At 43.4% G+C, this 16,457-nt stretch overlaps 1 protein-coding gene across 1 annotated transcript in view; it reads right to left on the reverse strand.

The window, feature by feature from the left end:
- KALRN (kalirin RhoGEF kinase) overlaps window positions 1-16,393 on the reverse strand; it is a 789,193-nt gene extending 772,800 nt beyond the window's left edge. The window contains exon 1 of the mRNA XM_023728788.1: window positions 16,305-16,393. Coding sequence (XP_023584556.1) covers window positions 16,305-16,377 — 73 coding nt within the window. The 5' untranslated portion in view covers window positions 16,378-16,393. The remainder of the gene's footprint in view (window positions 1-16,304) is intronic.
- Between the last annotated feature and the right edge of the window lie 64 nt (window positions 16,394-16,457).

Below are 16,457 nucleotides of genomic sequence, written 5' to 3' on the forward strand. Positions count from 1 at the left end.
ACTAACAATGCACAAAAACCAGAAGAGAAACTAGATAACTGGGAGCTCCTAAAAATCAAACAGTTATGCTCATCAAAAAAACTTCACGAAAACAGTAAAAAGACAACCTACAGACTGCAAAAAAGAATTTGGCTACGACAAATCCAATCAGGGTCTAGTCTCTAAAATCTACAACATACTGCAAAACCTCAACAACAAAAAGACAAGTAACCCAATTAAAAAATGGGCAAAGGATACAAACAGGCACTTCACCAAAGAAGATATTCAAGCAGCTACCAGATACATGAGGAAATGCTCACAATCATTAGCCATTAGAGAAATGCAAATCAAAACCACAATAAGATATCATCTCACCCCAACAAGGTTAGCATTAATCCAAAAAACACAAAATGATAAATGTTGGAGAGGTTGTGGAGAGACTGGAAAACTTATACACTGTTGGTGGGAATGTATAATGGTACAACCACTTTGGAAATCGATTTGGCGCTTCCTTAAAAAGCTAGAAATAGAAGTACCATACTATCCAGCAATTCCACTCCTTGAAACATATCCTAGAGAAATAAGAGCCATCACACAAATACATATATGCACACCCATGTTCATTGCAGCACTGTTCATTATAGCAAAAAGATAGAAACAACCTAGGTGCCCATCAACAGATGAATGGATAAACAAATTATGGTATATTCACACAATGGAATACTACGCAATGATAAAGAATAATGATGAATCCGAGAAACATCTCATAACGTGGGTGAATTTGGAAGGCATTATGCTGAGTGAAATTAGTCACAAAAGGACAAATATTGTATAAGACTACTATTATAAGAACTCAAGAAAAGGTTTAAACATAGAAGAAAACATTCTTTGATGGTTATGAAGGTGGGAAGGGAGGTAAAGGGGGATTCACTAACTAGATAGTAGACAAGAATTTCTTAGGTAAAGGAAGGACAACACACACTACAGGGGAAGTCAGCACAACTGGACTAAACTAAAAGCTAAGAAGTTTCCTGAATACAATCAAACACTTTGAGGGACAGAGAAGCAGGGGTGGGGGTCTGGGGACCATGGTTTCAGGGGACATCTAGGTCAACTGGCATAACAAAGTTTATTAAGAAAATGTTCTGCATCTCACTTTTGTGAGTGGTGTCTGGGGTCTTAAAAGCTAGCGAGTGCCCATCTAAGATGCATCAATTCGTCCCAACCCACCGGGAGCAAAGGAGAATGAAGAACACCAAAGACACAAGGAAAATATTAGCCCAAGAGACAAAAGGGCCACATAAACCAGAAACTCCATCAGCCTGAGACCAGAAGAACTAGATGGTGCCCGGCTACTACCAACGACCACCCTGACAGGGAACACAACACTGAGTCCCTAACAGATCAGGAGAAAAGTGGGATACAGAACTCAAATTCTAGTAAAAAGACCAGGCTTAATGGTCTTACTGAGACTGGAGGGACCCTGGAAGACATTGCCCCTGGACTCTCTGTTAGCCCAAAACTAAAACCATTCCTGACGCCAACTGTTCAGACAAAGATTAGACTGGACTATACGACATGAAATGATACTGGTGAATAGTGTGCTTCTTAGCTCAAGTAGATACATGAGTCTAAATAGGCAGCTCCTGTCCGGAGGCGAGATGAGAAGGCAGAAAGGGACAGGAGCTGGCTGAATGGACACGGGAAATTCAGGGTGGAAAGGAGGAGTGTGCTGTCACAGTATGGAGAGTGCAACTAGGGTCACATAGCAGTGTGTGTATAAAGGTTTGTAAGAGAAACTAACTTGAACTGTAAAGTTTCATTTAAAGCACAATTTTAAAAAAATTTAAATTGAATCTTAGGAAATAGCTGGAATAAAAAAAAAAATTTATCTGAACACCAGGGAGGAGAAGGAAGAAAAGGTATTTTCACTTTAGACCATATATATTACACTTTTGCTTTGTGTAAATAGTTTTTACAACAGTTAAGTGTCTTTGCCCTCACTCTTCCAAACAACTAAAGGATCTTGTCTTCCTACATTATTCCCACACGAAGGTTAATTGGCTTATGACTGTCTGTCTTAGCTCAATAGATACATGTATACTAGCTTATTATACACTGAAGTTAATTAGGGAAAATGACATCATTTTGGAAAAAGTATCTCCTCAAATTTGTCTTTCACCTTAATTCACTGACTTAAAAAAAAACAACCATGGATCAAGGGAGAGAGTACACACATAGGAAAAAAGACCAGAAGGAAATATTTCAAATTAACAAACAGGGACTCTCTCTGGATGATGGGATTGCAGTGACTTTGCTATTCTTTTTACGTCATCCTATTTTCCAAATGCTCAAGTGAGCCGGCATTATTTTTATACCAAAAAAAATTTTTTTAGTATAGAAAATAAATATTTAATGAAAGTATTCCTAAAATTGATTCCCTGTAAATAAAACCTTGTTTTACCACTTATTTAAATTATCTTTTAACTTGTAGACAGTAAATACATGTTAAGTGAATCAATGAATGACTAAAACTAACTTTCTGATTGATCTCCAATCAACCACTTTTTTCTATTTCAGTCCCTCCAACCCAATAAAACCATCAGTTCTTCAAGGACAAGGACCAGGTGTTATCCATCTTTAGTATTCGCCTTCCTGTCTGGTATAATACCAGACACATGAACAGATATTCAGTATTGATTAGTTGATCAATTTGTATTCTCGAACTTTCTTACACAGGTTTTCTGAGAAAAGAGCAGATTTTTATTTGCTTCTCCAGTGCCTATGAAATATAGGAATATCTGTAAGCAAGTGACAAAAGAGGTTCCCTCTAATTAATCTGTACTCAACAGATATCTATATTTCACAGTCAATGTTGATTTCATAGATCGTTTTGTTTGAGGTAGAATTGCCTGTCCACAAAAAACGATTCATTTCCTTAGCACAGTGTTTCATTATAAAACTCCCAAATAGCCTACACACCAATTAATTGCTCTTTTAAAAAAAAATCAAGACAAATAATAACCGAGCCAGTATTACCTGCAAGGCACTGAACTGGGTGTTGAGAAGAAAACAGACAAATCCAAAGCAAAAGGAGTATACAGCCTACCTGGGGAAAGCAGACATGAACATTTTCTAAAGTAGAGCCTTCTAAAGGCATAAGAGCCATCACTGTCCAGTAAAGTTTTGAGAAGAGGTGAGTATCCAAACAAGTCTGGTGAATACCTCATCCCCAACCCAGACCTCTTATCCATCTTATCACCCAAGAACTTGGGAGTCCACCATTTTCATCCCCACTCCAGAGCCTTCAGGGATGAACAAGCTGCAGAACCCTAGATTCCCAGCCCATTCTGAACTCAACAGGACAGATAGTCCTTTTATGCAATTTTCACTCAATCTCCAGAAAGGGGATCCACTCTATCTCCTCTTATCTCAGGCTCCCAGCACCCCTCAGTACTTGCAGATGACCTTGGTTCCCATTTGCTGATAAGAATGAGATCAGCTTAATGAGAGTGCTAGCATCTAAACCGAAAGCCCCTTGGTCTTTTCCCCAGCCACAGAGGAAAAGGTGAAAAGGTGTCCCTCCATTCCAGAGATAAGCTCTTTGCCTAGATCTCATCCCTTCCTGACTTTTGAGGAAGTTAGTGCTACACACATCCCATCCTCTAACACCTTCAGTCTCTACCCACTGCCTCCTCCAGTGACTTCTTGAAAACATGCAAAGATTTTTCTCTCTGAAAGGAAAAAAAAAAACTTCACTGGGACCTGATAACGGTTTTTAAAACTTTTTATTGAAGTATAACATACATGCATACATTTGCACATATAAGTCTACAGCTCACAGAAATTTGACAAACAAAACACATCTATGATCAAGAAATGGAACACTACCAGTACCCCTAGAATGTTCTCCGATTACCATTTTATTTTTCTCCTTAGTTTTAATACCAAACTTCTCGAATGGTGGTCCATACGCACAGTCTTCATTTTTGCCACCTCCTCATCCATGTCAGCACAAGCATCCCCTCTTCAGTGAATCCTCCCCACCCATCCAAATGAGATTGTTGATCCTTCCTCTATACTCTCACGGTACGTTGTGAATATCTCTTCTGGCACTTATCCTACTATGCTGTAATCATTTGTTTATGTGTCAGGCAACCCCACTAGATTGTGGGAAAGGATTATTTCTAACTTGTTTATGTATCCCTAGCGGTTGGCACTTAGTAGGTGCACAGCTTGTGTTTGACATATGAATGAATAAATGCAGGAATGAGATCCATCACTGAAATCTAGTACCTTGCTGAAATTGATCGGTTCTTTGTCCAGTTCTCATCAAAAGTATATTTAACTGTTAAAACTCAGTGGCTGGGATCATGAAAAATGACTGGAAAATTGTACTGTTCTAATGTTTAGTTAAGAATTCTCTATATCCAAGTATCTGAGCATATCATGTGTCAATACACTGGGGTACAGAGAAGAGACTTAAAATCTTGCACCTTTCCTCCAACTTAAAGCTGTGACATTAGTCTCAGTGGCTCTCTGTCCTTCACTGCCACACCCAACATGGAGTCCTGCCGATCTTTTTCCCCAACTGCTCCTGGAGCCACTCCTGCCTTTCCCCATAAGCTCCTTTCCAGGACAGTAAGTAGTCAGAAACACGAATCCCACAGGAGCCCCAGACCCCTCCTCCCAGCCCCCTTTTTCACATCCAATTAACCATCTGTCAGTCTCCGGGGTCTCCTTCTAGGCCCACTGTCCAGCTGCCAACTCAATACTGTGACTCCCCCCCCCCCATCCCAATAAATATCCATTGTCTCCAGGCTACAGGGTAAGAGCGTCAAAGGCTGGGATTTTAGCTATATCCCCAGCCCCTGCTTGCTATGCCCTGGAAAAACTATATTTGCAACTTGAAAATCACATCCCTACCTATCTCTACACTGTTACCACGAAAAAGGGAAGAAGGAAGGAGGGAGGGAGGAAGGACAGAGAGAAAGCAAGCTATTGAAGCATCATAATTTTCATGATTTGGAAAATAAAGGGACTCATCTAACTAGTAAAATATTTTTATATATATGTAATATAGTTACACTAGTAATATAATCATATTACATATATTTCAAATAATACAATTCCATTTCTATTACTTTTACAATATACAGTATAATCTACAAACATCAAGCAATCCTGAGAAGCAGGATTTTTTTTTTTTTTTTACCCATTTTACAGATGAGAAAACCGAAGCTTCTTGAACTAGGCCAAACCTAATTCCCCCACTTCCTCCTGCTCTAAGGAAGATAAGCCCATCCCCCCAGAGCCCACTTTTTGATAGCCCCATCCCTACTCCCCACCCTCTGGGGGGCTTCCTGAGGCCCCTCAGGAGCCTCTGATGAAATGGAGATTTTCACTTAATGAAAGATCTTGAGTTTGCCTCTAAAACAAAGGACAGAGGGAGTGCTTCAGGGCCAAGAAATTATGCCTGGAGCTATAAGAATATAAGAATATAGCTCCAGCCACAATTTCTCCCTGGTGTCTTCCCTCTTATGCGAGAGGTTCCTCTTCATGGGTAAGAATGGAGAAGCTCTTCCCTTATCCCTACTGTTTCCACTTTCTTCTAGGACTTCTAGAGGCATTAAGGAAACTCTGGAAATGTAGGAGCAGGTTCTATCCCTGGTAAATACAGTACCTAATGGCCAGGCACGTCCCCCCTCCCCAGGACACCATCTTGCCTGAGTCCCCCTCCCTCCCTCCTAACTCACTTGCTATCACTTGCCTCTCTGGCTGACACTCTGTAGAAGATGATTCTGCAGACCCCACTGAAGCACATCCCCCCCTTAGCCTACAAAAGGAAGCTATCAGTACTTCTAAACAGACTGATAATGCTGGGGTTTCCTGGTTTTGCTTCCCAGCTTCTCTGCCCAAAGGCTTCCTAGGGCCACATGAACTCAGCCCACCCATCTCACAACTACCCTCAGTTTGCACTACTGTCCTCCCCAAATATGGCACCACTAGCCCCTGAGTCTTCAAGCAGATGATGCTCTTCTACTGGGGCTATTAATCAGGAGTGTTGTGCCCTCAGCAGAGGTTCTTGCCAGCCAGCTACTTCACTGAGGTCTGCTTTCCCTCTAGTCTCCAGGAAAGAAGCATCCTCTGCTGGCCCAATGCTGACCTCTCAGCTTACTTCAAGATCCACCCCTCCATGCTCGTGAAGGACCTTCCTCCATCAAGTTCCTCCTCTCTTTCCAAATATTCTTCTCTTCCTCATGCCTACCTTCTCCCTCCTCCCCACCCCTAGATATTTGCCTATCTTCGCTATCCTAAAAAAGCCTCCCCTCAACGCTGTTACCCATCTCCAACTACCTTCTATTTTTAACCTTCCCTTCACAGCCAAACCTTTCTTAAGAGTCATCTATATGCACTCCCACCACTTTCTCACCATCCACTCACTCTCCATTCCTCTTGCAATTTTAATTCTACCTCCCATAAGGAATTGAAACTTATTTCAAAGGTTACCAATGATCTCCCAATTTCTAGAACCAATGGTGTTTGCTCAGTTCTCATCTGGAGCACTAGATCGTATTGATTGCCTGTTTTTCTCTAAGCACCACTTTCTCCTGGTTCTCCTCTAGCCCTTCCTTCACTTGAATCTACAGTTCTGTCCTTGGCCCTCTGCCCCTAAGTCTCGCTATGCCTTCCATTTATTATCTCATCTATTCTTATAGCTCCAGCCACAATTTCTTACAGATATCTCCCAGATCTGTATTTCCAGCCCTGGACTTCCTCCAAAGCTCCAGACTTCCTTCCGCCTACTGAATCAACACCTCCCTTGGCTATTTCACTAACACCTGAAATTCAACATGTCCCAAACCAAATTCTTGGTATCTTCCCTTTCTTCCTGCCTCCCACAGCTGCTCCTCCTCTTCCGCAGTACTTGATTTTCATTAACAGCACTTCCATCCTCCCAGGCACCCAGGCTCTAAACTTTGAAGCAATCCTTGATTCCTACCTCTTCTTTGACACCTCTTCCTCCAAGTTACCAAGCCCTGTAAGCTTTACCTACACAACATCCCCTCCTCTCTATTTCCACTGTGGTGTCTCAAGTCCAGATGCTCCTAACTCCTCATAGTGGTTTCCTAATTTGTCCCTGGTTTCCAGTCCCTCCTCCACTCCAACCAACCCTCTGCAGGGCTGCCATATTTATCTTCCTGATTATGTCACTGCCCCATTCAGAAACTTACAGTGGCTCCCTAAAGCCAACTGCAGAAAGACCAAACTCCTGGGCCTGCCATTCAAAGCCCTTCACAATCTAAGGGCCCAGTAAATGTTGGATCCTCACCCCTCCCCGCTTTAAGTCATATCTCCTGTTGATCCTCCACCTATATCCTCTGATTCATATAAATCAAACTACTTACTACCCCTAAACATGCCTTGGATGTTCACACCTCCTTCTAATACCATTCCCACAACCTGAGATCACAACACTTTCTGTCTTCCCCATCCCAATCTTACTAGCCTTCAAGTCCCAGCTCAAGAAGCAACCACTTCCTTGAGTGCACAGCTCATCTGCCACTTTTCACTCTCCTGCTTACTTGTTCATTCCTTGAATCTGTGTTTTCTAGCCAGTGTTCAGCTCCCTTCTGATAATGCCATGGAGGCAGAGGGGAGGAGGCAACGCTAATTCTCCAGCAGTTTCTTCTTTCTATCCCTGAATTAATTCCTCTGTCCTCCTGGCTGATTCTTTCTGTTCCCTGACTCCTTGGCAGACACAATTTCAAGCAGCTCTATTGATCCGGCATCTCTGTGACTGTCAATCATGTCCTAGTTATTTCACTGCCAGTCATTCACGCACAAAAGAGCAGCAGGAGGAGTCTGAACTGCTCACAGACAGACAAGAGCAGGAAGGGAATGATTCACTGCAGCCACCTGAGGCTCAGCGGAAGCAAGAACTCCATTCTCTAGGCTCCTCCAGATGGCACCAGGCCATGTGGCCCAGGGCCTGGCGTTGGAGTGAGGGGGACTGGCATTTTTATACTTTTGCAGAGAAGGAAGAGAGAACAGGTGTGCCCTGATCTGATCTAAGGAGGGTACCCCATATACTCCCCTTGGGAAACCAAAATGAGAAGAACTGCATCTCTCCCCAGATTGAAAAGGTCCTATGGAGGTCAGATTAAATAAGATAATACTTGTCAGAAGAGGCACTTAGAGTAATAGAATGTTCAGTTGGGAAGGAACTATCTGCATATATTTGGAGAGCATTGTACAACTTATAAAGACCGTTTACATACAGTGTCTTATTTAGTCTCTCAATAGCCCTGGGAGGGGAGACTATTATCTTACACAGGTGTTAAAGTCACTTACCCTAATCATTCAAACAAGCAAAGAGCAAAAGGGAGTGTTCACCTCCTGCTCTCTGGTCTGACTTTCTCAGCCTCTGTCAAGGGCTTTTTCTCCCCTTCCCATCCCTTAAATCCAAGTGTTCCCTTAGAGGGTATATTTATATCCATTTCCCTTCCTGCTCTATATTATTTCTTTCAATGACTTTTATCAACCCGCAAAGCACAGTATATGGCTGCAGTAGGCACTCAATAAATATCTGTCAAACAAATTATTAAATAAATGAATAAAAGAAAGCTGAGACCCAAACCCCTAGCCTTCTAATTCCACACCCCAGGCTCCTTACACTCCACTTTGCTGTCTCTCTGGCACCCTCTCCCACCCCATGTCAAAAGCAGTTCTATGGCACCCTCCTTGAGATCTCCAGCCTCTGTGCCAGCATATTCACTTAATAATTAAAACATCAACTGAGCACATAATAAGTATTTTGGAATTACATTTGTTATTTTAAAATATTTGATTACTTTTTGAATAATAAAGAACAATATTTAATTCAAAAAATAAAATAAAATAAAACATCAGAAACAAAAGGAATAGCTAGGATTTCTTGTGCTCCTCTCAACCTGTAAAACAAGTCCCATTTTGCAGAAGACTGAAGATCAGAGAGATAAAGTAATTTACCTCACAGTGACCAAAGTACAACAGAATGAAACACTGCCTGGTCCTGTGCCATCCTCACAGTTGTTCCTATGTTTGAACCCATTGTTGCAGCCAGTGTGTCAATCCATCTCGTAGAGGATCTTCCTCTTTTTCGATGACCCTCTACTTTACCAAGCATGACGTCCTCCTCCAGGGAGAAGTCCCTCCTACTAACATGTCCAAAGTACACGTGATGAAGTCTTACCATCCTCCCTTCTAAGGAGCCTTCTGGCTGTACTTCTTCCAAGACAGATTTGTTTGTTCTTCTGGCAGTCCATGGTATATTCAATATTCTTCACCAACACCATAATTCAAATGCATTAATTCTTCTTCGGTCTTCCTTATTCATGGTTCAGCTTTTGCATGCATATGAGGCAACTGAAAATACCATGGCTTCGGTCAGGTGCACTTTAGTCCTCAAACTGACATCTTTGTTTTTTAACACTTTAAAGAGGTCTTTTTGCAGCAGATTTGCCTAACGCAATATGTGGTTTGATTTCTTGACTGCTGCTTCCATGAGTGTTGACTACGGATCCAAGTAAAATGAAATCCTTGACAACATCAATCTTTTCTCCGTTTATCATGATGTTGCTTATTGGTCCTGTTGTGAGGACTTTGGTTTTCTTTATCTTGAGGTGTCATTCATACTGAAGGCTGTAATCTTTGATCTGTATCAGTAAGTGCTTCAAGTCCTCTTTGCTTTCAGCAAGCAAGATTGTGTCATCTGCATATCGCAGGTTGTTAATGAATCTTTCTCCAATCCTGATGCCACATTCTTCTTCACATAGTCCAGCTTCTCAGATCATTTGCTGTATACAAATTGAATTAAGTATGGTGAAAGGATACAACCCTAACGTACACCCTTCCTGACTTTAAACCATGCAGTATCCCCTTGTTCTGTTCAAATGACGGCCTCTTTGTCTATGTACAGGTTCCTCATGAGCACAATTAAGTGTTTTGGAATTCCCATTCTTGGCAATGTGGTCCATAATTTGTTATGATCCACACAGTCAAATGCATTTGCGTAGTCAATAAAAAAACAGGTAAACACCTTTTTGGTATTCTCTGCTTTCAGCCAAGATCATCTGACATCAGCAACGATATCCCTCATTCCACGATCTCTTCTGAATCTGGTTTGAATTTCTGGCAGTTTCCTGTTGATGTACTGCTGCAACCATTTTTTAATTATCTTCAGCAAAATTTTACTTGCATGTGATATTAATGATACTGTTCAATAATTTCTGCATTCTGTTGGATCACCTTTCTTTGGAATGGGCACAAATATGGATCTCTTCCAGCCAGCTGGCCAGTTAGTTGTCCTCCAAACTTCTTGGCATAGACAAGTGAGCACCTCCAGCACTGCATCCATTTGTTGAAACATCTCAATTGGTATGCCATCAATTCCTGGAGCCTTATTTTACCCCAATGCCTTCCATGCAGCTTGGACTTCTTCCTTCAGTACTATCCGTTCTTGATCATATGCTACCTCCTGAAATGTACCAGTTCTCCTTGGTACAGTGACTTGGTGTATTTCTTCCATCTTCTTTGATGCTTCCTGCATTGTTCAATATTTTGCCCATAGAGTCCTTCAACATTTCTTCAGTTCTTTCAGCTTGAGAAATGCTGAGCATGTTCTTCCCTTTGGGTTTTCTAACTCCAGGTCTTTGAGTATTTCATTATAATACTTTGTCTCTTCAAGCCACCCTTTGAAATCTTCTGTTCAGCTCTTTTACTTCATCCAAAAGATTACCAAATACAATTGGACAGAATGTGCCAATAATGGAGTTATTGATGATTGGCATGGTGGCACAAGAATGAAGCAAAGTCTCCTAAATATTATTGATATGGGTCTGGATGTCACTGATATGTTCTATATAACATTTTAATGAAGAGATAGCATATATAAATACAATCTCAGAAATATTAACAACATTCCCTCTTCATAACCACAAAGTCCTCGCAACATCTCCAGAGTTTCTTAGAAAATGGCGTGACCAAAAGCTCAGATTTCAATTTTGTCCAATTGGAATTCATGATGAGTGGAAGTGGAGGAAAATCAAGAGATAATTAAGGGACAATAAGCATTGCATTCATCACCATGTTCACATTCTGGAGCACAATGCATAATGTCAAAAAGGGACGTTTTTCCTTTCCTGCAAAACAGAGCTCAGAAGGTAAGAGTTATCTCTCTTTTTAGGTGCCTGGCAAAGCACAGACTGGGTGGTGATATTTACTCAAAGAATTGCACACAAAACCATAGAGTGTTATTCCAAAATCTCCTTTCTCTATGATCTAAACATGACAATAGTTTCAGTTCTCCTGTCGGGGGTGGGGGTTGGGGGGGGAGGGTTATCTGAGAGAAAAGTTTAAAGAATTATACAGCAAATACCAACATACCACCACCTGGATTCAACAACTGCTTATATTTTGCCATAGTTTACATAAGAAAATATCTATACTGGGGTAGGTGGGTTGTTCTGTTTTTGTTTTTGATGAATTACAAGCTTTTAAAAAACATCTTGTTTCTTACTTACAAAGAACAAGTAACTTCTGTGGGGAGACAAGCCCTATATGTATGAAATGGAGTAAAATGCCATTGATTGAGTGAGAAAACAAGTATAGACGGTGAATGTTTTAGGAATTGGGAGGAGAAAGTTCGTCATTGAGGGCTGTGAAGGCTCCCAATAAAAGGTGGGGCTCAAGTCCAAAAGAATGAGTTGGATTTGGAGAGTGGAGGTTCTGGGGTGATGATTCAAAAAGAACATGAGTCAAGGTGCCCTTGGTCAGTAAGAAGACCAATATGGCTGGACCTGAGCTAAGAAGTTTGGCCTTGACCCTGAAGACCCTAGGGAATCACTGTGGGTTCATAAACCAGGGAGCAATGTAATGAAAGTACTGCTTTCAGAACTGTAATCTGCCTGTATGTGCCAATTTGAGTGGGGATGAGGGAACGAATTCCAAGGAATGAGAATGAAGGGTCACTAAGGAAGTCCATGGGAGGCATAATGGGGCTGACCTAGGGCAGTGTCCCTGAGGATGAACAACAAGGGCTAAATATGAAAGATAATTCAACAGGGTTCATTAGAGAAAAGAGATTCCTCACAGACAATGCCAAGGTTTTAAAATACCATAACTTAGCAAGTGAAGATGCCACTTATAGAATTAAGGAAGTCAAGAGGAGAAGCTAGTTTGGAGAGCAGGAAACAAATATAGAGCTGAGTTTGAGGCTGGCTGAAATCCAAGTAACAGCAAACACTCCAGTTGAAAACGTCTGGACTCATAGGACGAAAGCTCAACAAAAGATAGAAGATATTTTATATTAATCTCTTCTCATTTGTCCTCTTAATTTTTTCTTTCCCTTTGAGTCTTAAAGAAAGAGGTTTCTCCTCTGCTTACCAAAGCTAAGAAAGTCCTCACTTTTCTTAAGGAGTCTACTCTTGTCTCACCTCTTCAGGTACCTGACTCAACTATCATTCTAGCATCTTCAGTTTTGCCTCTCCACAAGCTCTCTCCCTTTCACCTTCAAACCTGTTCTGCCTCCCTGGAAAAACTAAAACTTTTTAAAATTATTTTATTTTTCTCTTGCTGTTGAAAATACACACTACAGAGCATACACGAATTCAACAATTTTGACATGTACTATTCAGTGACACTGACTACATTCTTCAAGTTGTACAACCATCCTCATCCTCCTTTTCCAAGTTGTCCCCCCATTAACATAAACTCACTGCCCCCTAAACCTCCTATCTAATCTTTCAAGTTGTTGTCAGTTTGATCCCATATAAATAGTTATTTAAAAGAGCACAATGCTCAAGGCAGACATTCTTTACTAATTAAGCTAAACTATGGTTTAAAGAAAACTTCAGAGGTTTTTTGTTTGTTTGTTTTTTGAAAACTCATTTTCTTGTTGCTGTCCCTTCTGGCCAGCACACAATCTCTCTTTCTTCCCTTCACAGATAAACTCTGCAAGTAACTGATTCCTACCTACCCCCCACCAAATCCCTGCTCTGAATGCCTCCTCTAGTACTGTGTTCCCAAGAGCTAGAAGTGGCCTTCTCTTTATCACAGCCAAAGACATTTCCCAGCGTTCATTCTGCTCAACCTGTTTGCAGCTTGTCATCACATCAGAACCCACGCTGACTCCCTGGGGTCTCCAGGATCAATTCTCCTTTGCTACAACATCCTAAATAAGGGTTTCTCCCCAAATTCTGTCTTAAACCTTTCCTCTTCTTCCTCCCTCAGCTGATGCACTCACAAAGATACAGCTGCCTTTGGCCTTGACACAAAAGGTTTCCAACATCAAACTCAATGCCTGAATTTCTCATGTGTCTTTGCCCACACTGTTCCTCTCAATTCTCTATGCACCCTTCAAGGACCACCCCAGGTCCCACCTCCTCTGCAGTTCTATAAACTTCTTTTAGCAATTAATTAATCTCTAATTGAGCGGTGAGTGTCAATCTTCTTTTAAAATTTGAGGGCAGAGACCACTTTGCATATTTCTTTCATGTCCCACAGTGCCCTTAACAGCAGAAGGCTCTTAGTAGGAGTTGAAAAGTCCTTGCTGATTGAATAGTCCATTGGTTTCTATTCTCAATTCTGAGTTTCCATACCTCCCCTCCTCTGCCTCATAAGCAGTGATCAGTAAAAATTACTATGACACACCTTCTCAGACATGGAACAGAAAATTCCCAGGAAGGTGATCTGGAATCCACCAATCTATAAGAATAGTGGGGTCGGGTGCATGTATCTGTGTCTGTGTCCAAGTGTATGCAGGGAAGCAAGATTTAGAGAATCTGGCTTAAACGGTTTAAGAGAACTGAAATACCAAAAATAATCAGAAGAGGACCAGTAAGGAACCAAAATGACAGAATTATTTGAAACATGCCTAATGAGAGGCACAGTATGCCAGGGTTTTGACAAAGCAATTGCCAGCCTGGTCTTTGTGCATGCAAAATTTTCCACCAGGAAGAAGGAGATAACCCTGGTGCTAGGGACTTTGACAATTTGTTTGAAGGTTTCTCAGTTGTTCAGTTAAATAAATTTATAATCTATCCAGCCTACAAAGTGTAGTGCCATGTTGCACAGAGATGGGGAATCAGGATTGAGAAGGCTCAGAAACATGGCTTTCTCCAGGCTTAAGAATCCCCAGCAAAAGCTAATATAGACACTAGATAGTGACGGGGGTGGGAATCAGGGCCCATGCAGTGTGGGTGGTGGGCCCAGACCCAGCCACAGGTAGCCTATACCCTCTTACAACTCATTACAGATAATCAGTCACTTCCAGGCTTATGCACTGAGGGTTCAACCTTTCTCTAGGTGCACATCAGATCTAGCCCCCCCTCAACAGGAAGAAGGAGAATATCCCCGAACAGGAGTCCCAATGGAGACTGACCCCAGTCTGCTATTTACTCTGTGATCTGAGCCAGTGGTAGACAATGTAAGCCACAGGTTGTGTTTTGAAAGGCCCTGGGAAAAGTAACACATTGGACCATTATAGGCCATTAACACCATTAACACTGTGTGAATTCATTTGTCAGAAATTAGCAAGCCTCCAGAAACTGAGCTCTGCTCCAACTGACAGAGCTTAGACAGAAACTAGATTTGGATAGTAGAAAAGGGGAAGGAAGAACGGACACCAAAAGATGAAAGTAGGGTCCAGAAAGAGAAGGTGGGAAGGTTCACACTTCAAGAGTTTTCATCCCCAAATAAGAAAAGGCAGACTCTTGCCCCCGATGGGGGGCAAGGGAGGCAGGGGGACCCGCCTGGTGAACGTTTCCGAGTCTCACTTAGCCCCCAGAACCTCTCTTCTAGATACCAGGTTACAAGCTCAGATCAGACACCTCTTCAGAATTCATGCTTTAGATTCTAGTCATTGTGTGTAAGTGTGTATATGTGTGTGAGAGTGAATGTGTATGTGTATGTAGAATACATGTCTGGGAGAAAGGAAGGAGGGAGGGAGGAAAGGGTGAACCCTGGGAGACGGGATAGGATGACAAGGGCTCCCTCTGCTTTCTCCAGGCTCTGGCATTGGATCCTGTCCTCTGGCACTTTCCTCTCCAGACTAACTGGAAATTGAACATATGGACCACTCAAGTCTTGACTTCCAAAGCCACAAGTCTCCCCCACAAAGCACCCCACACCCTTCCCTACAGATGACCTCCAGGGCAAGGCAATGGGCTTAGGAAACAGATGGATCTGCTGAGAGCCTCCGGAGCTAACCTGACCCCTGACCCCACTAGTTCATGTCCTCTCATCTAACTTTCCCAAAGAGAGGGCAGATGCGGGGGACTCCCATAACTTATTGGACTCCGTGGGACAAAGATTCCAGACAAAATGGTTCCAGACATATGAGAGATGGGGAGCTACAATACGGAGCTGGTGGAAGCCACAGGTAAAGGAGAGGTGGGGAATCCCTGGCTATCAGGTCCACAGGTGGTGTGAGATGAGGGTGGTCAGTGTCTGTTCTGAGGAAGGGGCTATAGACCCACGGAACAGTCGGAGCTATAGACCTGGGGGATGGGAGGTAGCAGGGGCTGCAAAGAGCTGAAAAAGACAGATCTCAGGGCTCTACAAACCACAGGCAAGCAAAGATTTAGTGGGTGTGTATGAGGGGGATGCTAAGTCACACTTCCAGGAATGAGTGATTCTTATAAAAAGCTCTTCTGTACCCAGAACTGGAGAAGAAAATGGCAACGAGCGAGTCCAGGCGCCTACCGCCCTCCGGAGCCCCTAAATGCCTCTCAAGTCTGAGAAGCCGGTTCCCCACACGCACCAGGCATGACCGTTCTCGGTCCGCCCCGCTCCTATCAGTCTGCAGCCTGCGCGTCTCCTGGTCCCCTCTCGCATATCAGGACCCCTGCCCCTGGCCTCGAGGAGAGGTGTCAGCCCCGGGCGGCCGGGAGCCCCGCTGACAGGCGCTGGGGGAAGGGGGGGAGGGAGGGGCCGGAGACGCCGGTAGCTGGAGCGGCGCGCTGCAAAGTGATCCAACATCGCCCCATCCCCGCGCTCCGGCAGAAGGCGGCCCGAGGGGACCGCCTCCCGCCTCCCCAACACAGACTCCCGCAACTGGGGTGAACTGCGAGGGGCGCCAGGCTCCCAGCCCCCACTCCCTCCCCAAAACGCTACCAGCATTGCCATAACAACAAGAATCTCGGCAAGTCCAGCCCCGACGACGAGGGGGGACTGCCCCCCAACATGCACACCCCAGCAACAGCCCTCCTTCCCCAAACTTGTCCGACACGCCGTGGCCAAGCAGCAGCCCTCGCCCCCGGCCCCTCGCCCCCAGTCCCACTTACCTGTCCGGAAGAAGGCGTCCACGTCCGAGTCGGCCGCTCCTCCTTCCTCCGCTGCCCCCTCTGGGGGGTTCATGACTGGGGGAGGGCGTCCGCGGACAGCCCGGGGCGGCCAAGCCTGGGGCCGAGGGCGGCTCGGCGCCCGGTGGGCGGAGG

Source organism: Trichechus manatus, unplaced genomic scaffold, assembly GCF_000243295.1.
Source record: "Trichechus manatus latirostris isolate Lorelei unplaced genomic scaffold, TriManLat1.0 scaffold00026, whole genome shotgun sequence".
Classification (NCBI taxonomy): Eukaryota; Metazoa; Chordata; class Mammalia; order Sirenia; family Trichechidae; genus Trichechus; species Trichechus manatus.